General features: G+C 33.4%; 2 protein-coding genes across 3 annotated transcripts in view; both read right to left on the bottom strand.

The window, feature by feature from the left end:
• TOP2B (DNA topoisomerase II beta) overlaps positions 1-27,042 on the bottom strand; it is a 58,919-nt gene that overhangs the window by 30,544 nt on the left and 1,333 nt on the right. The window contains exons 2-10 of one of the 2 annotated variants that reach the window (XM_058290876.1): positions 16,479-16,649; positions 15,524-15,614; positions 14,085-14,148; positions 7,325-7,470; positions 6,362-6,459; positions 5,503-5,715; positions 2,794-2,967; positions 628-729; positions 404-541 (exon numbers count right to left, since the gene is read on the bottom strand). In XM_058290876.1, the coding sequence (XP_058146859.1) occupies positions 404-541; positions 628-729; positions 2,794-2,967; positions 5,503-5,715; positions 6,362-6,459; positions 7,325-7,470; positions 14,085-14,148; positions 15,524-15,614; positions 16,479-16,649 (1,197 nt within the window). The remainder of the gene's footprint in view (positions 1-403; positions 542-627; positions 730-2,793; positions 2,968-5,502; positions 5,716-6,361; positions 6,460-7,324; positions 7,471-14,084; positions 14,149-15,523; positions 15,615-16,478; positions 16,650-27,042) is intronic. The other variant, XM_058290875.2, reaches the window with a different exon arrangement.
• Positions 10,732-11,165, bottom strand: LOC101418803 (NADH dehydrogenase [ubiquinone] 1 alpha subcomplex subunit 3-like). The gene has a single exon (XM_023585606.3). The coding sequence runs from the start codon at positions 11,090-11,092 to the stop codon at positions 10,838-10,840; it is 255 nt and encodes an 84-aa protein (XP_023441374.1). The 5' UTR covers positions 11,093-11,165; the 3' UTR covers positions 10,732-10,837.

Here is a 27,042-nt window from a genome sequence, read left to right as displayed (position 1 = left end):
AGAGTAATGTACAGACCTGTCCTTTTTTGAGAGGGAAATCTGAATTTTAAAATGGCAAATACAATTAAGTCTCATGATTCCCTACTGTTTAATACTTGGAAGTATAATCCATTGGTTTATTAAACAGTAGAGTCTACCCTTAGAAACTGTTAGAATTGTGTATTGGTTTGTAGTACAAGCATGCCTACAAACACAGTTAACATGATAAAAGAGAGAAACTTGGGGAGCCAATGTAGCTCAGTGGTTGAGCGCTGGCTTTCCATAAAAGAAGTCCTGGGTTCAATTCCTGGCCCTGCTACCTCAAAAAAAAAAAAAAAAGAGAGAGAGAGAATCACAAAATAAATAAAGAAAACCACATAATCAGCTCTCGATAACAATGATAAATAATACAGGCTTTACTCACTGCTTTAAAAAATTTTTCTGAGAGTTGACATTTGGACCCAAAACTTTTGGGCTGCAGAGTCATGTTTTCTTTAGTCTGAGAATCAAAAGTTGGATTTTCAATAAGGCAATTAATAAAAACCCATATATGGTTTTTTACCTGTTGAAAACACACCAAAAAAAAAAAGTTAACATCAGAACTTATGTTATTTAATAATTCAACAGAATATATGAAGCATCACTTACTTGAAATGGTTTCACTGATACCCCAGCTTTGTTCTTTTTCTTAACTACTTCAATCAGTTTACCAACAACTTGATCTACTACATAATCCACATGCCGTCCACCCTAAAGAGTAAAGATAAAAAGAAAGTCAAAATTTTTGAATTAGGATAGCTAAATACTTATATTCTAGAGTGAGTGCTTAATTTTCACAACTTTGTGAAGTCAATATTAATAACACTACTTTAAAATGGAGAAATAAAGGTCACAGAATGGCAGAGTCAGGATTGAAGTAAGGTCTTTTTGACCAAGATAAAATTAACCAACTACATAAAAATCCACATAGCAAACTCAATATAACATAAAAACAGAATTAAAAAAAAAAAAAAAAGGACACAGGTGAGAATGAAACTCACCTGATTTGAACTTAGGAAGTGTGGCAGTCATTGTCAGTTGTCAGTCCAATATCCATTCTCCCCTTTAACTTTATTAACAAACCCAAATTTGTTTTTGGGTTGTTGTTTTTTTATTTTTAATTTTTATTTTTAAAGAAGCTTTAGATTACATAAATGTTACATAAAAAATATAGGGGATTCCCACATGCCCCACCCTCCCCCTCCCACACCTTCCCACATTAACAACATCCTTCACTGGAGTGGTACATTTGGTACAACTGGTGAACACATATTAAGCATTGCTATTAAATGTGGATATAGTTTACATTATAGTTTACACTCTATTTCACACAATTATGGCAAATTATATAATGGCCTGTATCCATCATTGCAATGTCATGCAAGACAATTACAATGTTCCAAATATGTCCCATGTCACACCTATTCTTCCCTCTCCCTCCCCTCAGAACTTCTGGTGGCCACTGCCCTTTATGTCAATGATAAAAGTTCTTCCACTGCTAGAGTAATAATAAGTCTATAACGGAATAATAAGAAGTCTGCTTTAGTCAATTGTTCATTCCCCAGTCTTGAGGATTTGGGGATGGTGGGGGCTCATCTGTTCCTAATTGCAAGGCTTAGGTCACATGGGGCCGATGGATAGAACTGTTTTGCTTGCAGTTGCAGACACTCTATCTGTTCCCTAGGATGTTTGTTTGTAACTGGCAGCATCACTAGTTGAAAAGATTCACCAATCTAGACTTCCTTTCAGCTAAGGGTAGCCAAATGACCCTGTTCTAACCAATGAGATGTTATTACAGGCCAACTGGGTGGGGCTTCCAGGAAAGTTATTCTATTCCTCATAAAAAGGGAGAGATTTAGTGGCATATGCATTCGCCTTTCCCTATTTTCTTTTCCCTATAGAAAGGAGGCATAGAGGAGTAGCAGGCACCCTGAGGACACAAGGAGGGAAGGCACATGATAAAGACGGCAGGAAAGAAAGCCAGGAAGAGTGCAGGTCCTTAACAGCATTGTAGAGCCACAGTAGTAGCCTAGGACTGGCTACCCCAATTCCCATGAAAGGAAAAAATAAAATCTTTACATATTTAAACTACTATATACTGGGTTTCTATTGCATGTGAAAAAATGTAATGATAACTAACACAGGATTTTTGACTAGCGAAAGTGATGCTTGACTATAAAAACATGGAACACTAAAAAAAAAAAGAAATACAAGTTAAAACTTGAACAAGAGAGTTACAAAGTAAAAAATCACTGCTTTAGATTATTCCAGGATATATCCTTGTATTGCCTAACACTTTGTTATGGTCAAAGGATAAACAAAAGCATTTAGATGAGAAGAATTTCATCTGATTTTTTCATTTCCAAAGCCTACAGAAGAAGTGTTCAAACCCTTAAAATAGCAGGTAACATTTTCCAAAATCTGACCCTAAAACAGACCCATCTATTATTCTTGTCCTCACAATAAACTCAGGGCACAGACTAAAGAATGTGTTATTATTCTAAGTCTCATAAAACACAAGCATATTCAACTATAAACACTAATCATATAAACTTATTTCTCAATAGATGTTTATAGAAATTTTAAGACAGCTATTTCATAGAAAATAAACTTTCATTTTTATAATTTTGATTTAACAACAGCAGACTTGTTGGGTTTTTGTTTTTTGTTGTTTGTAATGGGTGTATATGTGTGTGTTTTTAGTTGTTGTGGCTGTTGTTTATAATGAAGTATTATTCTATCACTGACTTGAAAGCAAAAAATCAGCATACTCACTTTTGTAGTTGCAATACTATTTACAAAGCTGATTTGCTGGAATCCTTTTTCACTCAATGTGAGACAAACATCCCATCTTTCATTTGCAAGTTCATGAATAACTTTCAGGGCCACCCCAGTTTCATCCAATTTGTCTTTCACATAAAGATCTACATAACTGCGAAATCCATTTACCTATAAATTTAAAAAGCAAAAACAACAAATAATCAATCTTACATTGGTAAGCTCAATTAGGTGAATGTCATCAGGTACTTCTCATACTTTCATTTCTTGTCATTTATATCTAAACCTTCATGACTTTTCTCCATTCTTTTCCTTGATCCCTGCCCTTTAAAAAGGAAATAATTTCCATTTGTATTTGATACAGAAAGGATATAGAAGTAAATTATTGCAAAATCTTTCAAACTTTTAAGTTTTTAAAATGACAAAGTAGACTTCCGGTTTCAGTTGAGCCATGTAGAGAAAAGAAAAAAAAGAAAAAGAAGCTTCCATACTTACAACAAGGGAAAAAAGCCAGTCAGACAACAAATTAATGAGTTTTCAGGAACCCATCAAAGAATTAAGATGACAGGACAGACTGCCATCCTGAAGTCTGCAAAGAGACAGGTATCCAAGGGAGACAAAGAATCTGAGCATTTGCTTACCTGGGGCAGAAGCTGTCTGTTGTCATATAAGCCAGCAGGAACAACAAACTAAAAATTGACTAATTGCTACAGGTCAAGTGTAGACTAATGTGAGTACGTGAAAATCCTTGAAGCCATAGTCTTAATGAGGTTCCTACTCTTCTGCAGGTCTTTCCTCCAAGAACCTCACCAGGTTCTCAAAGGGAAAATCAGGGAGAATCAGGAGAAAGCTTCCCCCATGGTGCTGGCTGAGGGAGAAGAACAGCAGCCATCTCCCTTAGCAAAGGAAGGCCTAATGCGCAGGGTGAAGACAGTACTACTGTAGCTGGAGTAAGGGAACTGTGTCCAGCCCCAGCCTCCTCTGTATCTCGCTTAAGTTTAAAAAAAAAAAAGCCTATTTCACAGGTAGACGCATCTCATGGTCTCACAGACATAGATTAAAAATACTGCTGATACCTGTTGCAGCTGGGGAAAAACAATAGAAGCCAGGGGGATATAGATATATACCTATGAGGGGCCGCAGAATCACTTGTGAAGGCTAATTCCCCTAGACACAGGCCTGCCGAGCATTCCAATGACTAGGCTTAATCAAACATCAGAGAACACCATCCCTACCCCTACTACCATGCTACCAAGCCTCCAGTAATAACAGGGGGTTTCAGGTGGAAGAGCTGCCAGAAACAGACCCTCCCTGAGAAGCAGCACAAAGAGAAGGCCAAAAGTCAAGAAGAGAGAAAAAAACATGGTTGCTACAAGAATCTGAAGTCTCTAGTACCCACAGCACAACAACAATCCTTAACACTAGTAAATACAGTAACAACAAACTTCAATTACAGTCCAATTCCTGGATAGAGTAACATAAATCTAAAGGTCTATTTTCCAGAATATCTACTGCTTTGTACAATATGTCTGGTTTTCAACAAAAATTTACAAGGCATGCCAAAAGGCAAAATAACACAGTCTGTAAAGACGAAATAATCATCAGAATCAGGCTCAGATATGTCACAGAATTTGTAGCTATCACAAAGGGCATAACTATGATCAATGTGTTAAAAGCTCTAATGGAAAACATTGACAATATGCAACTTCAGCAGAAAGATGAACTGTAAGAACTAATCAAATAGAAATGCTGGAAATAAAAAACACAAGCAGAGATGAAGAATGCCTTCAATGAGCTCATCAGTAGACTTCACGCAGTGGGGGAAAGCAACAGTCAACATGAAATTGGTGAAACAGGTATTACACAACATGAAACACAAAAAGGAAGAGGAGTAAATGAAGCATCCACAAGCTGTGTTACAATATCAAATGGTATAACATATGTGTAATTGAAATACTAGCAGGAAAAGAAAGAAGAGGACAAAAGAAATATTTGAAGAAATAATGACCAATAATTTTTCCAAAATTAGTGCAACATCAAACCACAGACCCAAGAAGATCAGAGTTCACCAATCAGGATAAATATCAAAAACAAAACAAAAAAAAAAGCACTTAAGCAGACCATATTCAAATTGCAGAACACCAAAAACAAAGAGATCTTCAAGGTAGCTGGAAGAAAAAAGAAATTCCTCACCTACGGAAGAACAAGGATAAGAGTTATAGCAGACTTCTACTTCAGAAATATGCAAGCAAGGAGACAATGGAGTGACATCTTTAAAGTGTTGAAAGAAAACACTGTCAACACAGAATTGTATATCCAGTGAAAACAGTCTTCCAAAGTGAAGAAAAAATAGTGACTTTCTCAAACAAAAATGAAAGGAATTCATTGCCAGCAGTCCTTTCCACTTCCCTACATGAAATGGTAAAGATGTTTAAGTAGAAGGAATATGATTAAGATCAGAAACAGATCAATAACAAGAAATGAAGAGCACTGGAAATAGGATAAATGGAAGTATAAACAAAGGACAAATACGATGACTATAAAACAGACAGCAAGGTGGTAGGTTTTACTCCAAATATATCAATAATCACTTTAAATGTGGATAGTCTGGACATACCAGTTAAAAGACAGAGTTTGTCAGAACAAGAACCAATTACTGTTTAAGACAAACTGAGAACATATTAAATTAATTTAGAAGACACTTACAGGCAATTTCTTCCCATTAAACATGACTTTGACCCCTTTGCATGAGCCAGCCAAGTCATAGGCTCTTCTGGTCATGAGGGCCACAATATCCTTGTCAAGTTTTTCCATCTTAAATTTGGGTAGATCTGGTTGGAATGTTATGCATGTATAATCCTCACCATCAAAATGTTTAATTTTGGCTTCAGAAGTCTTCATCATATTATTCATCCATGTCTTTAAAGGAAAAATATTCAAATACTTCTAAGATGTATTGATATTTATAATACATAATTAAGACTCAGCTTATGAAATAGTCATTTACCAAAACAATAACCATTTATAACCTCACAACAAATCCTTGAAATATAAGAGATTAAACACCTAATGTTGAAAATATGCAAAATAAACTGCACTTTACATACTTTCAGTAAAAGATCTTTAAAACCCTTCAACATGACTTTATACAATTTTACAAAAATAAACAGGCATGATGCTTTTCCTAACAAAATTATTTTAGCTCACCTAAAAACTTGAAACTATTGCAAAGACCTACAAAATAATGTAAGAGAAAATTTTGAAATACGAATGTTATGATGCATTTCAACAAGGCTGTGAAACTCAATACATTTTCACTAATGTGTAAATGTACTAAAGGAAAAGCCAGTTAATGTATGTTTGTTTTAAAAGAATGGGAGATTGAAAGGCTTATATAAAATTTCCCAGGAATTCTTTAGCCTCTTCACTATGATGACTTGCTTAACGGTTAAACAAAAAACACAAAACACAGTTACATAGATGTCACACAATTTACCTGGGTTCTATTATTTCAGCAAAACAACAAAAACACAATTATTTAAAAATTGACACATTTCTATCATACCTGCTTAAAACTATGTTTGTATTCTCTGCAAGCCGTTTCTACCGTAAACTTCGTACTGAAAATATTACAAAGTTTTGCACCATAACCATTGCGACCACCTGGAAGAACAATTAAATATAAAAGGCTTAATGGAAATTATTTTAAACAAACTTTACTTTACCTACTATATGGCAGGTCTGTTGCAAAAACAGTTCCATTTATTACATTATCAATCATCAACTATTTCAAAAAGTATATTCAGATTTTTTCATTTTAAAGAAAAATACAATTTTATTTAACACATAGAGTAGACTAATTAATATAGGCATTTCGCAGATTCATCATCTTCATCACAATTTCAAAAAATTTAAGCTTGGTATCTCCTATAATATAGTAAGTATATGTGAGTATGGAATCTGAACATTCTATCAAAGTTGCTTCTCCATCACAAAATTTTAATCTATAGCACTTCCCAGAGCCTATCAAAGAAACTATCAACCTACTCAAGCAACACAAATAATGGGAAAATATTTGTTTTGGTCAAAGCACTTTCAACCCTATTTACAGAATCAACATTTTCAATTTTGACCCTCCTAAGGTAAACCATTCAAAATGATTCAATTAATATGAAAAGACATGGTCTTTAAGTAATAATGAATTCACACATGTAGGAATCACACCAGTCTTTCATCAGTACTCTAAATTAAAACTCAAACTGTCAGCCAGGTTATAGTTCTAATAATTCTATAAAAGTGAATGTACTATCATATTTAAACTTTTAAAATGTCAGTCAGACTATTATCAGAATGATACTTATATATAACAGTTTTTTTATAGGTGTTAAGTCTGAAAAGGATTTTCTCACAGCAAAACTGCAAAGGTTTCCTGTGCTGTAATATTTTTATAGAGAAATAGTGAGGTAGAGATTTTACATTAAGAACAATATTTTTCAATCAAAATTCTGATCAGTCATTTAGAACTTACCTGTAACTTTTTTCTCTTCATCATCATAGTTACTGGATGTTAAAAGCTGTCCAAAAATTAAAGCAGGAACATAAACTTTCTCTACTTTGTGTTCTACTACTGGAATGCCTTTCCCATTATTCCAAATGCTTATAATGTTAGATTCACTGTAAATAAACAAGCAGAGGGCTTAAAATAGTTTAAAGGTATATTAATTCATTGCCATAAAAAGCAAAATAGTCTAATATAAACTTGAATAAGTAAGATGTCAGCCATTACCAATTAGAAGTCATGGTTTTTAAGATCATCTTTTAAGGAAACACTTGCTGAGAACACACATTTCTATTCTTAAGTCATAATTCAAATTAAGATAAAATCTGTGAGTTAATATTACAAATTTTCTCAAGAAAGTATCAACCTCCCAGAAAACAGAACAGTAAAGCTTTACAGGGAGAAGTCAGAAAGAGATCCAGTTCTCTCGCTATATATGTTAGCCATGATTTTCCTGCTTCATTCTACCAGTACACCAACAGTGAATTACAAGCTCTGCAGAGTCAGTGGCCATTGCCCATTTTTATATCCTACCTAACAATTATAGTAGTATAGAAGGAAAAGGGACAAATAGCCTGGAATGTGCTCCTATTTTCAACCTAAATGTTAGAAAGTTGGTTCTAATGTGGCATTGTAATAAATTAATCTCAATGGTTTTAAATATATGTATTGTCTACTTCAGCTTTTTGAGGTTCAACACAAGTCAATTTCAGCCCTGAATGTTATGGGGGTAGAGGCTCTTTGACATAAGCAATATCCAGATGGAAAATTTCACCTACTCTATTTGTTTTGAATATCAAGGTATATACCATGATACCTTTACTCATTTAAGAGCCAAATTTGCAAGGAAACACAGCTTCATAACAAGCACCAAGACTTGACTTAAAAAGATAAATAGCCCTTTCCTCAGCTGCCGCTAAGGTGCTCAGTTCTTTCAAGGAAGCTAAGCCTGTGCTGGACTGAGGCCCTCACTTCATCCAGCAACTAGCACCGCACCCAGCACTCGCCCACACAATGGCTTCCGTCTCCAAGCTTGCCTGCATCTACTTGGCCCTCACACTCCAAGACGATAAGAGGATAAGATCAATGTTCTCATTGAAGCTGCTGGTGTAAATGTTGAACCTTTCTGGCCTGGCTTGTTTGAAAAGGCCCTGGCCAACATCAGCACTGGGAGCCTCATCTGCAATGGCAGGGGCTGGTGGATCTGCCCCTGCAGCAGGTGTTGCACCAGCGGGAAATCCTGCCCCCACCACCACTGCTGCCCCAGCTGAGGAGAAGAAAGTGGAAGCAAAGAAAGAAGAATGAGGAATCGGATGATAATATGGGCTTTGGTGTTTCTGACTAGACTCCTCTTTTGTAAAATGTTCAATAAAGAGCTGAACTCTTAAAAAAAAAAAAAAGATATAACTGCCATTTGCCAATTTGATTCACAATTATTGTTAGACATACTTTTACTCATACACACATAATCTCTCAAGAGTTGTTAGCCATTATTACACTAAAAATTAAGTAATGAAAAATCTAAAATTGAGGAGAATATTAGTTAAAAGCAAAAGAAAGTTGAAAAAAGAAAAAAAAAACTACGTTTTAAGTACATCATCTTCCTTCCCCAAATCAGCAGCCAACTTTTCTCTCTCTCATGCTCCAGTATAGCTTCAATTTGCCTAGTCCACTAGACTCAAATTTTGGATAGCATTTTTTATTCATAGCTACAGGTCATTCTCTAGAGTCATTAGTCATCAAGTCTTATTAGTTTGTCCTAATATTAAGAGATGAATTTCTTATCAGCATCAGTCTTTTCTTCATTCCACACGTTAGTACATGAATCTCAACAGACTAGTATCACTTCAAACAGGGATTACTACAGCAGTCTCCTTGCTAGCCACTCCCCTTAAATACACTCCTGACTTAATACTGCTTTCATAACACATTTTTTTGCTACAAACACAGTAGTAGCTCCATATTTTCTAAAAAAGGCAAGTTTAGAAGTCCTCTGCTACATGTTCAAGGCCCATTATCCATATGCCTACTTAAAAGCAAATATATTGCCACTACCCTGCAATATGCATCCTATTAATACTTTTCCTTTAGTCAGTTTCAATCCTTGTATCCCCAGTTCTTCCATTTCTTTGTTTATTGGTCTTTCCCGTTTATAATGTGCTTTCTTCTTTCCTTTGTCTAACCAAATTTTATCCAAATTTTGAGGGTAAGTTTATGACTTCAGTTCTCCATTAAGCCTTATATCCAGCCTATAAAAGTGTTCCCCAACACTACTTATATTGAGACCAGCAAAAAGAAAAAGGAAAAAGCCAAAAACAAAACAACCTTTATTATTTACTGGGGCCCTGTAGAGATAAGTAAGTTATCTCACTTTTGGGTAAACACTCATGGAATACACAGTTGAACATTTAAGTACATAACACATGTAAGTACGTAACAGTTTAAAATTGCTTATTTTTCTTTCACTTACATATGCTGCCTTCAGAGCTAAAACAGTATGCCTTAGAGACAAGGGCCATGTACTATACTACTTGTTTGGACTCCCAAATAGTTCCTAGCTTGGGCTTAAAATCTTTAATTTTAAGTGCCTACTTTCTAAAAGAAATGTCATGGAGCTTACAAACTAATAGAGAAGAACTGTAATGGAAAAAAAGAAAAACAGAAAATGAAAAGCACAAATCTTAAGCATCTCAGAATGACAGTCAATATACTCACCAAAAAACCTTAGAAATGTTTCATCATATTTAACATATCTGGCACTATAATTAAGAGAGGCATTTTATAAATTATCGTCAGTTTCGAAAATTAAGATTTGATATCTCCTATATCCATTAAGTCTATATGAGTGTGAAATCTGAACTTTCTATCAAAGTCACCCCTCGATTACAAAATTTCAAACTGTATCATTTCTCAGCTATGGCAATAAATAATAATTCAGAATTCTGTAACTGCATTCCTTGCACGATCAATAGTCTTCATAGAAATATTAAGAATAAGAATTCTTATTCTTATTGAATAAGCTACAAATAAAGCTTCAAAAATAATTAAAGCTAAAAGGAAAACTGGAAAACAATCTAACTACCAATACAATACTCATCAAATGCAAAGAGGTTAAATAAATTATGGTATAATGATATAATAAAATACTTGGGAACAGTGAGAAAGTATTAAACAGATTTATATAAGTTAATAAGGAAGGCTATCCACAAGATGTTCAATAAAAATAAAGATATAAAATAGTACATATATTATGATTTCATTCATTAAAAAAAGAAATGTATATGTATATATATTTTAGAGAAGTAGTTTTCTTTTAAGTTATGGTTTTAAGTTTTTCAACCCTAAATAAACAAGAATACTTAAGCTACAGGAATAGTTAGAACTCTGGCTAATGCACATTTTTGTTTTGGTTTGGTTTTTTCTGGTTTTCCCATTTTTGGGGGGGGCCACAGAGGAGGGGACCTGCCCTGTCAACGGAGATGCTCACAGGTTCCTCAGCCTCTCCAGGCTTCGGCCCTGGGGATCCTGGGGGTGGCTGGGCATGTCCAGCATGCTGCCATCATCTCGGACTGGCACTGGGTAGCTGCACGGGGTGGCCTGGTTGATGATACTGGCGTACTTGGTGTAGGGGCTGAGTGAGGGCAGAATTACAGCGAGGCCCGCAATGGTGAAGGACACAGCCAGCACCAGCTCCTTGGCCCAGGCATTCTTGAGGAAGGTGGCGGCTTTTGCAGCCATCGTGGTCTTGGCGGTGGCGGCCGCTAATGCACATTTAATGCTTTTTTTAATTGGATAAATGCGAGCTAATAAATTGCTTCAATATTAACCATTATATTAATGAGTTTTATAGCAGTCCTGTGAGAAATTTTCTCTAATATTCCAGAGGACCTATCCAGATTATGTATGGCATCCCTTGCTAATCCATTCCAATGTCTTTTAAACTTTGGCTGCTCCTTTAATTTTATTATCCCTGCATCACAGAGTACTATGGGAAAAGAAAGAATAAGAGCTAAGCTAGGCTGTATATCCCATACATTTAACCCATTAACTATTAAAATTTAAACTCTCCTTTACACAATACAAAATGCCCATGCACACATGCACAAATTAAAACTCTGCTATCAAAATGTTAAAAAGAATGAAACACAAAGGATACCAAAAAGGGAGAGCAGAAAAATCTGGGCCAATTTGGAAAAAGAGAATAGTACTTTTTCCCATTTGAATTCTGCTTTAAAATGAAATAAATCAGAAATAAGCAAAAATTATCTCTGAAATTACATTCATTTTAATAAAAACATTTATTTTGCATATATATAGTAAAGGAAAAAAAGGAGGAAATTCACAAAAGACAAAATGAAATGGCAGAATTTCAGAAATAAAATATAATGATTAGCAATTTCTCAGAAAATGTCTATTTGCCATTTTTATTTATATATTTTTTATTTATTTTTGAAAGATACTTACAGTACATGAAATGTTACATAAAAAATATAAGGGATTCCCACATGCCCCACTTCCCACACCTCCCATCCTTCCCCACCTCAACAACTTCTTTCATTAGTGTGGTACATTCATTGCATTTGATGAATACATTTTGGAGCACTGCCACCAATCATGGATTATAGTTTACATTGTAGTTTATACTCTCTCCCACTCAATTCTGCAGGTCATAGCCATATATAAAATGACCCGTATCTGCCATTGCAATGTCATTCAGGACAATTCTGAGTCCTGAAACTGTCCTCATATTACACCTCTTCTTTGTCCCCCTCCCTGACTTCAGCACCTCCTATGGCCACTGTCTCCACATCAATGATGTAATTTCCTCGGTTGCTAGAATCACAATAATCTACAATAGAATACCAGTAAATCCACTCTAATCCATATTTTATTCCCCAATCCTGAGGATTCTGGGATGGTGATGCACATTTCATCTCCAATTGAGGGGGGATTCCGTCTCATACGTATTTTCCATTTTAAAAATACCTATAAAATTCAACTGTAACCAGGGAAAAATAATTTTCTCTCATCAATGATGTGTAAATAGAAAAAAAAAAAAGAACATAGGAAAGCTAAAAAAAATAATACACTTCTTCCTTTAAGTAGCCATGAATTTTTGTTTTTATTGAAATAGAGGGATTTTCTAGCTGAGGTAATTAAAATGAGGTAGAAATAAGAAAAAAGAAATTAATATCTGATTGCCATTAAGAAGCAAATAAATGTTACAATTCTATCTCACTCTAAAGACTATGCAAAGAGTTTGTTGCTTAAAAAAGGGAGTTAGAGAGTGATACAGGCACTAGATATAAAGAATTACTCTTTACACAGTATCAGTAATAAACTGACAAGTAAAGAGTACCAACAAGAGCCATTATCCATTCAACAGAGCTATCATATAGTCCACTTCTTTGTCATTTTGTTATATTGTGATTCTATATAAGCTTTCATTTTTAAGTTCACATTCTTGGACTGATAATAGCCAGAAGAATTAAGAAAAGAAGGCAAACAATCACATGTTCATCAAGAATGCATTTAAGGAAAGCTCCTTCTTCTCTTTGTTCTATATCTGAATCTTTAAATTTTGAATTTTGAAAAAGCTTAAAGATCTCAAATCATCAATATCTATTACTTCTTGCTAATTCTAAAACATAACAAATTGTCAATGGTATTGTTTTTAACTAATAGTTTTTAAATAAGGAAGAAAAGGAGTCTTGAGAACTAAAAATTTCCTTAAAACAACTTCAAACAAACTTTCATATAAGTTATAACTCATGAAATCTTGTGTATCTTAACACATAAATTCTCAAGAATATGTCCATTATAGACAGACTCCAAATGAGGGGAGAGGGATGGAAGGAAGAAAAAAACCTAAGAACTTCAAATGCATAGTTATGTGGTAGCATTTTCATATGTATACAGTTAACTTCATGTATAACCAAGGATAAATTATAATTTTATTATACCATTAATCATAAATACACCATTTGACATTAGATTGATAGCAAGACTATTTCTGAATTGTTAAATTTTCATGTTCACTAAAGAAAAATCTTAAAATCATGCTAAATTAACAAAATTATAAAGGGCAAATGCAATATTTTACAAAAGGCATACCATGAAAACAGGAATGAAATGATTGTAACTACTGTATTTCTAATTTAAAACTATTATTTTCATTCCTCCCCTCAAAAAAAACAAAAAAAACCCAAAACACTAGATTTTATCTCACTAGAGATCTAATTAGCTACATGCCTGGTCTATATTCCATAATTCTAGCAGTTGCCAATCTATGTGATATTAAAAAAAAAAGTTCAAATGCCAGTCATGAAAGGTCAATTTAACCCATAATATAACAAGAATAGCACTAGAAATAATCCTCCACTCTGAGTTCCAAAGTTAAGGTAGGAAAGAAAAGATGGGATTATTACTCAAGAAGCTAAATAGACATCAAGAGCATCAAAGGAAAAAAGAGAAAAATGGTCCCCAAGAGCTCACACACCAAGTGAGGAAGTACTTTGAGGAAAAAGTTCAAGAATAACAGAAGACAGAAACAATAAAAGTATAGTATTCTGGCTACAAGAGGCAAAAATCACAAGGTATCGAGCAACAGGGAAACTAAGGAATACTAGCTATATATATTATTCATTTGAGAAGTACTCATAAGTTGGAACTACCTGAAAAAAAACAAACTTGGCATAAAAAATTTAAAGTAACCTTGAAATAGACTTACGGATCAATAGAAACTTTAATACAGGTCATGTTCTTATCCCTCTGCTTATTGTCAGCTGCATTAACTACAAAAAAAAAGATATTTCAATGAGTAATAAAATATGCAATGTAAAAAAGCAAATACATGGACACAACCACAGGTGCATCACTACCTAATAAAAATATCTACAAAGGATAATAGCTAATGAAAATAAATACTGCTAACTTCTAATACAAAACAATATTCCCAAATAACATTCCTAAATTTTATATTATATCAAATTAATATTGTTTCCCATGACAAACGAGGAGGGAAAATGTCTTAGTAATATATATAAACAAATTAAATAAAGGCAAACTTCTGCATTTGACAACTCTGTAATCCAGGTCTAAAAAGTAAGAAAATCTGATTAAATTATATTTTACTTTGGTAATAAATAACTACTTTCTTTTATCTCCTTCAGTAAACTAGTGATTTTATATATAAATTGAACTGAAACCAACCAGTTATAAAAGCAGTCTTTAACACTCTTGGGAATCAAAATTCTAAATCCTATACACTATAACTGATAAAAGCATTTTTGCATTGATAACAACTGCAACAATAAAATTTTAATACAAGCTAGCTGTCAAGATTAGTCAGTCATAGAAGGAATATGTTCCTGATAAATACTGTGCATCCTAAAATAGTAAAATCAGGCGGATAGTTGGGGGGCAAGAGTGAAAGGTACAAAACCTAAGTAACTAGTTTTACTCTCCTATCCTTTTCCCCAGAGACCTAAGAGGAACAAGCTCTACCCAAGAGTACCTCAGAGACTCATACAAACCCTACTGTCTGGGAAACTTCAAATGGCAGTGACAGGTGGTACAGCAGAGAATGCCTAGAAAGTCCTCAGTTAAAAACACTTCCCAAGTGCAAACATCCCCTACGAGTCAAACAGTCATTCACACCTCACTGAGATTTATTTAATCACGTAAGTTGGAGGGGACAGAGATATTTAGAGTAGAAGTTGCTAAACACTCAGCTACCCAATCAGAAATATTTGATTGGGGGGGCGGGGGGGTAAAAAATGTTTTTTTCACATCGCATGTCAGACTCAATGAATCTGCATGGATCAGGCCCTGTAAAGTCTCTTTTTAACACAGCTCCAGGAGACTAGAACACAACCAACCCCCAGATGACTGCTGTGTACAGGACCATAGACCAACCATGGGATTACTGATAAAACACAGCACACTCATTTCATAGATTAACTGAAACAGAGTGACATGAAAATATTACAACGAGTGGTATAAACTTTCTGAAGTACATTTATATTGAGCATAAAAGCTGGTTTAAGTTCGAACTTAAAACTACAAATTTTTAAGGCATATATACATAAAGCTAGAACTTAAAACTACAAAACTATAGGAACATTATATTGGCATCCATAGAAACAGATGCCTTAAGCATGTACTTACCCAAAATTTCATCAAAGATCTTGTATAGGCCCGGCACAAAGGTAACCTCTCTGCAATTCATCCCTACATCGTCATCATACACCCACATTACCTGCATTGAGACAAATACACAATAATACTTTTATTCCATAAGTACTTAACATCAATTTTACATCGTATAAACGCACATTCTGTCATTTACTCTATGTAAATGCTTATACCTTCAGAATAGAAAACAATCTACTACTTGAGTTGCAGTCCACTTTATTCATAATGAATTTAAATAAACTCAAACTGTGGAAGTGCTCATTTTGCACTGTTTGTATTCTTATTTGTACATAAGTCAGCTTTAATATCAGGCACCAAGAACTGTTAGAAACAGTATTTAAATAAAATAATGGAAAAATACAAAGACATATTTATTTATACTTTTACTTTATACTTTATATTTTTCTTTAGTATAGGGAACACAGAATAAAATAATATGAATATAGCATGACTTTGGAGTCAAGAGAGACCTAGCTTTTAATGACAGCTTTCTTAGTTGAAAGATCTGATTAAATTCCTAAAATTTATCTAAGCTCCAGGTTCCCATGATTGTTAGGATCAAATGAAATAATAATATATGTAAGTCATATCCCCAGGGGTGTGTGTGTTTTTAAATATGAAAAGGTACTATCATTAAAGTAAACCACAGCATGAACTTAAAGACTTTTTAAAAGTTCCTAAGGCACCATTTTTTACTTATCCCATTTTACCTTACATATCTTTCTTCTGATAGTATTAATATTTATCTCCAGAATGAAATAAAAAACAGTTCTACCTCTTCTAGATCTCTCCTCTTATATTGCCAGTAACAATAAAGATATGGAGTTAGGTACTTAGCATATATCACAAAAATTTTTATCAAGACAGTTTAAAGTAGATATAGATACACCTCTCCTAAGAATTTCAATAAATTTTAGCAAATAATTACCTGTGTCAATGGCTCCACTGATCCAATGTATGTATCAGGACGAAGGAGAATGTGTTCAAGTTGTGTCTTCTTCTGATAAACTCTCTCAACAGACAATTTCTTTGAGGAATCATTTTTGTTTGCAGTTTCTGACTCTTCTTTTTTTGCAGCATTGTTCTGATCAAAAAGAGTCTAAAATTAACCAAAAAATCAAATTTAAATAACCTACCAAGGGACAAACTAAAGTGTATATGGACACATGATGAACAGAGATTTCTTTTTAATGACAAAATTATCTTTTGACAAAATTATCCTTCTTGTTCACTGACTTTTTCTTAAGTCCTAAAGAGGTCTTTTGCTAACACTCTGGTTCTTTTTATAATAAAGAGTGAAGTGGGGGTTTAGAACAGCCTATCTTCAATCAAGAGACATAAACTTGTCTCAATTCTATAAGATACCAAGTTAATTTTTATAGTCCTCAAAACTTCCCAAGGAATGTGAGTTCTGGTCAGGTTATAGGATCATAATGAATGGGCCCACTGAACCTGGCTGACTACAGAGGTACCAAAAGCTTCCAAATGAAGGCTCCCTACCATTAAGCTTTTGAAGATTATAGTAAAGGGTGGGGGAAAAAAAATAGCCTACACAAAATGTTAAAATATACAGATAGGGCTGGAAATACTAAACATGGCTTATGAAATTTGAAATTTCACACATCTGCAGGTCACACCAAACATCCCTTAGGCAACAGCACTGTGTGCCCCATTACTGTTACATTCTCTGACACCAGCTTCTCTGCTGAAGGCAGAGGTTGGTGACCCTACAGCTGCTGAGGATCCCAAGCTCAAATTCTCAAGATCTGGAGATTTCCCTGTGATTTTAATGCCAGCAGAGAACACATCTCTCTCCCTGAAATTCCCATGATGAACAATATATGACATCCCATTAAAGAAGGGTATATTAGAATTAAAAAGTAACTGGAATATAAGAAAAAATGAGAATTGCGATATCTTCATAGGTCTTTAAAGTTTAATAGAAATGAAAGAATCAGAAGACAAACAATGGAAGATAGAGAGATTTTGTAATTTTTTTTTTTTTAAAAGGCAATGTATCAGTTTCACCTCAGGTCCTACACATAGGCATATCATCCTCTTTAAAATTATGATTAAACAAAATGTATCATTATTCTTTAAATGTATGTTTAAAAATAAAATGCTTGACTCTATCTAAACAAGACAACTATTGTAGCATATAAACCCTATAGATTTTAAAATTAATTATAGTGTTCCAATGCTACAAATTTTACATAAAATAATGTCAAAACAAGGGTTTTTAAATAATTCATTTTACTATATTTTAAAACATATTCTTACACATTCTTTCATTTATAAAGTTACCCACTAACACTGCTCAGAATCAATTAAAAATAGAAAACAGTTCTGTTTCTTAAGGTGTTCATATACTATTTCTGCCAAGAATTAAATGATGATCTAGCAGGCCAGAAATATGAACTGTATTTCTTTTTAAGTCAGATACTCTCCAAGTTTCTAATCCTTTTCCATTGCTTTTCATGTGTTTTTTATAGAAATAAATCTAACAATGAAAACATAATTGCTTTAAAAATGGGTCCTCAGATAAGTTAAAACAAAGATCATAAGGATTACTATCACTCTCTTGGAGAAAATGCTTAAAGATGATAGATGCTATGGAATCAAATGTGGGTAGCTTTTTACCATTAACTTAGAGCTGTTTGCAGTTATTGAAATAAAGATTAGTGACATATAAAAATCATGCTAGTAAATGCTTCCCTATGCTGGGCTACTCCTCTAAAGCAAATCCCATGACAAAGAAAATATTCTCAAGATTTAAATCAGACCATAGACTCATTACTACCTAATTTGAACATCTGCGTTTTGACCCTGATGCAATACACTAACTTAGCGCACAGGGATGGAAGGTGGGGTAAAGTCTTTCACTTCTTTTTCAAAAGTTTACAACTTTTTCCACATTGCTACCAATCCTTACCTCTTCCTCCCTCTTTCTCTTCCCAAATGAATGCAAGGGAATAGAAAAGTTTAGTCTGGATCTAGTAGATCTCTACCAAGCTCAAAAAGTTGTCATTCTTGCTAAGAAAATGTCTCAAAAATCAGAGACCATGAAAAATGTAGTTTGTTTTGTCTAATTACCATTTAGAATTCTCTCTACAAAAAATATAAAAAAATAAGAAAATAAATGTGATAATATACTTAAAATATTTCAGGCAAAAGTATTTTTTTCCTAAATATCCTATCACAAATGTAGAGGAAAGAAAAAAAAAAGTGCCATTCTATTTAAAGTAATGAAAAGCATTAAGGGATGCATATCATTTATAGACTTCCATAATAAAACAGATGTTTTGAGGTCATTTGTAGATATTGCAGATCAGCTACAAATTATAATACTAAAAATAATTTCTAAGACTCAATGTAAACGTTTAAACCTGGATATTTTACTTTAATTACTCATACCAATTAATATTTGTGATAATTATAATCTCCTAATGCTCTTTTACATAAAATTTATGTAAGTAAAAATAACAAGTATTTTTTAAATTATTTAGTAGCTTATTAAAACTATACTATTTAATAAACAAAGTCACAAATAAGCATAATATAAAATAAGCCCAATTTTCTCTCCAAAAATTACATACAATGTACTCAGGTACAAGAAAACATGAAATACAGATAATAAATATAATAATACCTACGAATAGAAGTTATCTGTGGAAAGTAAAAATATGGGTATTTTTTATTTGGTATTTTCTAATTTTCTACAATGAATACATAGTACATATAAAATGGGAATATTTTAAAGCCTTATTAGCCCATGTATGCAAAAACACAATTAAGCTAGAATAAAACTGAACGTTTCTTTTTCTAGAGGCACTTTTTATACCAACTTACAACTTATGCTGCCTGAATTTCCTCACCAGAGTCTAGGCAAAAAAAGTAAATGAAACAAAATAAACAAGACTGGCAGTCTTGGCAGAGCAGAAAGTAAAAATTAATATTGCAGTCAGATTTGTTCATTACTTTCCCATTCTCAAGCAAAAGTAGTTTGCACTGCTGTTGGCTCAGTGGCAGCAAACAGAAGAGTTTCTTTCCTGAGATGTCCATAAGCTTTTCTAACAGAAAGCCTAATGATCTCTTCCAGCTCCTCTTTATTAGCAGAACCTTGCCCCCTGAGTAATGCCCAGAACACTAAAAATCAAAATCTGAGATTAAGGGCAAAGAAGGCAACTTGCCCCATTCTCTAGTATGATCCCATCCCCAGGCCAGGTATGAATGCAAACACCCTTGGACTGGGAAGAAACTAAATAATAAAACTATTGGTTCCCTTCCCCCCACCTATTATCTTCACTATCACACCATCACTATCAAACAAAAAAGTTACCCTGCGTAGCTCTTCAGTTTTAACACTGTTGCTGACAATATTCACAAAAGAGATCAAGAAATTAGCCTGACAATGGTTTCTTAGAGTTTACACCACAGTACAAGGAACATAAGAAAAAATAAATGGGGCCTCCTAAAAATTAAAAATATTTGTACATCAAAGGACTTTGTCACAAAAGTGAAAAGACAACTTACTTGAAGGGAGAAAATATTTGGAAACCACATATCCGATAAAGATTTACTATCCAGAATATATAAAGAAAGCCTACAACTCAACAATAAAAAGGCAAACAATCCAATTAAAAAATGGGAAAGAGACTTGCATAGACATTTCTCCAAAGAGGACATACAAATGTCTATAAAGCAGCTGAAAAGATGCTCAATATCACTAGCTACTAGGGAAACACAAATCAAAACCACAATGAAACATCATTTCATACCCACTAGAATGGGTATTACTAAAATACAGAAAATTGCAAGTGTTGGAGAGGGTGTGGAGAAACAGGAATACTCATTCACTGCTGGTGAGAATGTAAAATGGTGCAGCCCCTGTGGAAGATATTTGGAAGCTAAATACAGAATTATCATATGACCCAGAAATCCCACTTCTAGGTATATGCTCAGAAGTGAAAGGAGGAAGGAGTCAAATATTTGCACACCAAAATTCTCAGTGGCAATATTCACAATTGCCAAAAGATGGAAGCAACCTAAGTGTCCATCAACAGATGAAAGGATAAACAAAATGTGGTATATACATAAGATGGAATATTATTCAGCTGTAAGAAGGAATGAGGTCCTGATGCAACAACATGAATGAACTTTGAGGACATTATGCTGAATAAAATAAGCCAGACACAAAAGGACAAATATTGCATGAGCTCACTGATATAAGCTAATTATAATAGGCAAATTCACAGAGCTCAAACCTAGAATATAGGTTAATAGGAGGTAGACTGGGGGTAGAAAATGGGGAGTTGATAATTTGTACAGAATTTCTATATAGGATTGTAAGGTTTGGAAATGGATGGAAGTGATGGCAGTACATTATTGTGAGTGTAATTAACAGCGCTAAATTGTATCTGTTGAACCTAGCTGAAAGGGGAAGTTTTGGGTCATGTATGTCACGGGAATCAAAGTTAGAAGATAAAATAAGGACCTGCACAGCACAGTGAACCCTGTTGTGGATGATGGACCGGGTTAATGATAGAATCATAAGAATATTCTTTCATGAACTATAACAAATGTACAACACTAATAAAAGGTGTTAATAAATAGGGTGGTAAATGGGGGAAAATACACAATGTAAACTAGGGGCTATAGTTAGTAGTATTCTAATAGTCTTTCATCAGTGTAACAAAGGTTTCCTACTAATATTAAATCCATAGAGACAGAAATAGGTTATTGTTTATGCAAGGCTGGGGAAGGATAAAGGGATTGAGAGGTGACTGCTAAGAGGTATGGAGTTTTTCTTCTGGAGCAATAAAAATGTTCTAAAATTGACTGTGGTGAGGAATGCATAACTCTGTGAATGTACTAAAAGCCACTTTGATAGATAGTATGGTATGTGAATATATCTCAATAAAACTGCCTTATAAAAAGAAAAAAATAAGAAATTAGCCTGAACAAACAAAGCCCAGAAAAGCATTCTTGACCACACAGATGAAAAAGTAAAGTGATGTATTTTTGGTACTTCTGGGCCAAGGGAATTATGCTAATTTTAGAATAATTTAATTTTGAAAAGAAGGGTCTTTTGATTCAAAATAATGACTTAACCTTTTTTATTTCTATGTGTTCATGGCAATCAGATAGTATGTGTCTTAGTAATTACATTCAATTTTCGACACTGAATAAAAATTAATAACATGCCCTTTTAAAACAGCCAATTGCCAAGAGCATTATGAATAAATTTTAATTAAGTTTTGATAACAATTAAAACCTATGGTTTAAGTGTATTGTAATTTACTTCGCTGTCTTAATTTGTGTGGATGATAAACTAATTGTTTAGAGTGTTAAATAATTCTAACACCTAATTACACTGTAATCTAAGAAAACAAGGGGACATTTTCATTCCCATATAAAACCAAAATCAGTGAAAATATAAATAATCACTATATTAAGGTAAATACTTCCACATATCTTAAAGCTGTTTTAATTCTTTTCTTTGTGATTCACACATACGATGCTATAATGACTTTTTCTAAAGCCCAAAATCTGCCTGCCAAATTATACGATGTATTACTGGAGACTTCTTAAATGTAACAAAAATACCAATATAGAAAATCTATTTTAAAATATCAATATATTTAAAGCACCTTCCAATATCATTAATATCTTGTAAAAGAATACAGACAATACTTATCCAAGACTCAACTTTTATCAATAATATTTTTCAACCACCAGAAGGGGAAGAAAAATAACCCAATAGGACATTCCTATTTTTCAGAATGAGTATGTACCAAGATAATACTGTTAAAGGTCTTCCATCAATAGAGTTGTCACCTGAGATATAGCAATTTGGGGCAATCACCCACAGTTACCGTTTTTCTGTGAAAGAATGAATTGCTGCCAAAAAAGAAAGAAGATGGTTTGCCATTGGTGAAATAAGTAAACAACTAAGCCAATCATTCACATAACCATCACAGAAAGTCTACCATCATCAAGGCAATCATGGTAGGACTGGGGCTGGCAGCCTAGCAACAAGTTCCTTCTCTTAACTCCCATCCAAGCCCCTCAAACTTCACATTATCCTTTTGTAATATCTTCTTCCTTTCTTTTCTCCCTCTAAGTTACCATGCTTGATGCTCATTTTAACTATATCTCATCTATATAAAAAGGGAGAGGTGTAGTGCTATCTACCACCATTAACAACAACAAAACTTAACAACCTGTCCTCCATCTGTCCTCCTCCAGAAATGCCCTCGCAAATCAAGGGGCATGGAGAGAGGTGAAAGATGATTAAAAAAAAAAAAAAAGGAAGGTGTGTGTGTGTTTGTGCACATGTGTCCATCTGAGAGTGTAGTATGTGCCAAGCACTACGGAGATATGGATATGCATATCCATATGGATAATGCCAATCAATCTTCATAAGAACTCAATGAAGGAGGTACTGTTGTTATTCCCTTTTTACAGAAGAGGCAACTGAGGACTGAAGTAATTGCTGTTTTCCCAAGCTAACAAAGCTAATACTTGAAGACGCTGAATTATGAAACCAGGTAATCAGATTTCATAGTCTACTCTCTTAGCTATTATGCTATACCAGACGCACATCTGAAAAGGAAATCCCTCAAACTCAGCAGCTTTTTGTGAGAAAGTAAAAGAAAAGTTAATAGAGATACAGATAGATTTATCCCTGAAGGTTTTTATCTTGCCACATCAGGGTTTAAAAGAGGATATTTGCTTTTTGTTTTTTGTTTTTTATTTTAATGTTTTTAAACTGGGAGGCTGTGAACCTGATGGTTAAGAACATAAGCCTGATTTAAATCCCTCCTTTTCCCTAGACACATGCCTAACAGCATGTTACCTAGTTTCAAAACCTGTTTCCTTTTCTGCAAATGGGAATAATATCTATTTCACTTTCTCTTTAAAATGGGATCCATTTACATGAAGATTTTTAAAAATATCAAGAAGCCTATTTTTAAAGCATGCTGGGTAAAATGCAACTGTTACCACTTCCTGTGTATCTAACAAATCTCAAAATACAGGTGGGAAAAGTTTCTATTCAGAAAAGTTTTTAAAGTGTTTCTAAATATTACCATTATGTTTACTTGAAAATGAATCTAAAGAACATTGCTACCTGACCACTTGTCCTAATAATGGAAGACTTTTTAGGAAGTTAGTATGTCAATTATCCAATTTGTTACCAACAACTGAGATTTGGTTACATGCCCAGTTCTCTGCTAAACACTAAAAGGGATACAAACAAGTAAAATTTATGGTCTCTGGCTTGGGGAGTTTATAATCTAATGGCTAATACAAAATTATCATGCATAAAAGCTACATAGAAAGAAGGTAACTATGTTTTATGATCTATAAGAGTAACAAATTCAATTATTTTAAAAAGTTAGCATAAGTTGATGAGTAAAAGTTTGGGGGAGACTTTTAGGCAGCCTTTAAGAGTAGTTAAGATTTGGGCTGGTAAAGAGAAGAGAAGGGGGCACCTGTGAACAAGAAGGTAAATAGGCAAAGGTAAAGTGGCAAAGTAAATATGATTTGTGCAGGGGACAGTGAAGATATAAAACTAACTATAAGGATTACAGAAAATAAATTTCAGTGGGGAGGGCAGAGAGTTTATGATAGAACTGACTGGAAGTCTTGCTGAAGAATTCAGGTTTGCAATAATGAGCCAATGAAGCAAGGTTCTTAACACAAACCTTTAAACAATATTTTAATATACAGTAATACTTCCTGAATTAGAAATACCCACAGTCCAAAAAAAGCATATTAAAAAATATATATCATGTATTTCAATGAAATTTTACTTTAAAAAACTACAATGTTAATTTCAGATTTTTAAAAAATAGAGACATAACCATTTAGAAATAATTACTGAAATATTTACAAAGTGATATAATTCTGAGATTTGCTTTGCTTCAAAGTAATGAGAAAGGGAAAGTGACTGGTCTTAAGTTGATAATTGTTGAAACCTGATGAAGGAAAGACAGAGGCTCTTTATACTATACTGGCTACTACTTTTTTTATGCTTAAAATTTTGCATTACTTTTTTTTAAATTGGTAAGTTAGAATATTCCTGAGGGGAAAGATCACTATTCGCATAATGATTAATTGCATTCTAATATTTCTACAGATTTAGTTACTACAACTATTTCAACATGATGAAAGAATGACACAAGAAAATAGAGTATTATGGCCTAATAATCAAAGCTTTACAAGCTAAGAATTAATTCAAGAAACTGTTTGCCTCAGAGATGCCTTTATAGCTATTGTCAATTTTAACTCAAAATAGTTTACCATACTTTTTTTCACATTTTTAAATTAAAAAAAAAAACTGGTTAAGATACTGCAAATCAAACACAAACCAAATAAATTATTAAAGTTAATGTCAATCTTAAATCCTTTTGCTTATGTTTTTCAGATACTGAAGGGTAAACTTCACGCAGTAGGAATGTTAACAACACATGTTGGCATGCACCCCAGTAGAAGTTAGTATCTGCAACACAAGGCACACTAACCCCATCCCACCGCCCAAAAAGGGAAAGATATCAGACTAATTCCATTTCCAAATCTTCCTTTTATTCACAAGCAGGTGGCAACATAACACCAACTTCGATAAAACAGGCAAAGTTATCCCTCTTCTAAAATAGATGACCACTGCGATAACCCCCAAACTCTTGCAAGGAAAAATTAATTTGCTTTCACCTTGGCTAAAAGTTATTTTCTGTAAAAAGCAATGACTATTATTCCAAGGGTGTGCTTTTTGGTTTTTTTGTTTTTGTTTTCTTTTTGAAGAAACATTAACTTAGCACTGTGTTACATTTGTTATTCTAAAAACAATCTTAGTTTATAGATGAGAAAACAGGTTTGGAGAGGTTAGGTTTCTTACACAGAATCCTACTAGGTGTACTGGAGACAGACTCTAAACCCACATCACTCTGACATCAAAGTCCATGAACTCCATAAGCACTTCACTATAATATCTCCCATAAAATTAAACAATTCTATATTAAAGTTAACATGTTTATATTACTTTATACTAAAATAACATATATTTTATTTATATTTAAGTATCATCTTAAAGTGGACTGACTTAAGGGGAAATTATCTTTTTAATAAACTTCTAGCTCACAAAAGAATACAATCTTTCAATAAAAATTAAGTGATGTTTACTTCTTCCCTTTATTCTATTTCCCATATGCCCCATAATTAGTTTTATAATGAAGAGATGCCATTTATGAAAAAGCCAAATTTTACCTCCCAGTGCTTTAAAAATGACTAATGTCTGAAATGTGTAAATTTTTAGTAATCTTTTATAATTCAAAAAAACATGGAAAAGACAGAGTTAAAAGTTAGTCTTCATTAGGTCAAAATTATCTTCTCCTTCACTTGCCTTATGAGGTTGTTTAGTATATCCAAAATTCCATCTTTTAATCTGCTAAAATAAACCTATATACTTAACTTTTAAAAGTTACTCAACAAATCTTTTGAAAACAGAATTTTAAAAGTTCAATAGAAAACAAGATTTGCAGGGTGATACATCTTAAGTAATTCCTGCAAGCAACCACTCTTAATCATGGAAAATGAAAACTGTATCTCAAGTTCCAGTCTTAATACTCAAAAGTATGGAATTAAAATTAAAGCTTATTTATTTAATATAGTTTGCTAACAGTTCATTACTGCTATTATATAACTGAATCATGTAAAACACACGTCTCTATCTTTGAAGACATCCAACCAAATTATAAATTCAATACACAAAGAATTTAAAGATAACTAGGGTAGATTGCAAAGCCATATGAATAGCAACCATTAGCTTTTAACACAAATTCTGACAACCATTTTTACTCACAGGTAGCCAATAGTAACAGATACACTTAAACAGAAAATATTTGGCCATGTATCTAACTACTGATCTAGAAGAAATTCAGAAACTTAATACCCTGATTTAAACTCATTTAATATTTCAAGATAGTTTCATTATTTAATGAAAGCTGCAAATACCAAGATAAAAATAAGCACGTATCTATTTATCAATAAATCCATTTTAGTGTCGAGTGAAGTTTTCTAATGTTGAATGAGACCCTCCAAGTTTTGCTAAATTTCTTATGGAAATGAAAGAAAAGTTTCCTACTGAGCCTGAAACAAACAGGAAAAGGGGCCATGTAATTTTCTACAAAATTAAATAGTAAAGTAAAACATGGCTATCAAACGTTAAAACGAACCAATTCAATCTTGGAGAAAACTTTTTACCATTATGGAATCTGTGTTCCTCAAAGGAAACACTGATCAGGTATTAACACTTTCAAATAGTGAATGAGAACTTCGAAAATCAACGACAGACCAAGCACCATTTACAGATGGTATTTGATTTTAGTAACAAGGGTAAGGTGCCATTAATTTTAAAAGTCCTTTCGAATTTACACATCCTCCCCTCACCCCCATCCTTTCCACGTCCACACAGACTACTAATTTATCTGCGT

The sequence above is a fragment of the Dasypus novemcinctus genome, chromosome 31 (assembly GCF_030445035.2).
Source record: "Dasypus novemcinctus isolate mDasNov1 chromosome 31, mDasNov1.1.hap2, whole genome shotgun sequence".
In the NCBI taxonomy this organism is placed as follows: domain Eukaryota; kingdom Metazoa; phylum Chordata; class Mammalia; order Cingulata; family Dasypodidae; genus Dasypus; species Dasypus novemcinctus.
This window is presented reverse-complemented; position numbering and strand designations above follow the sequence as displayed.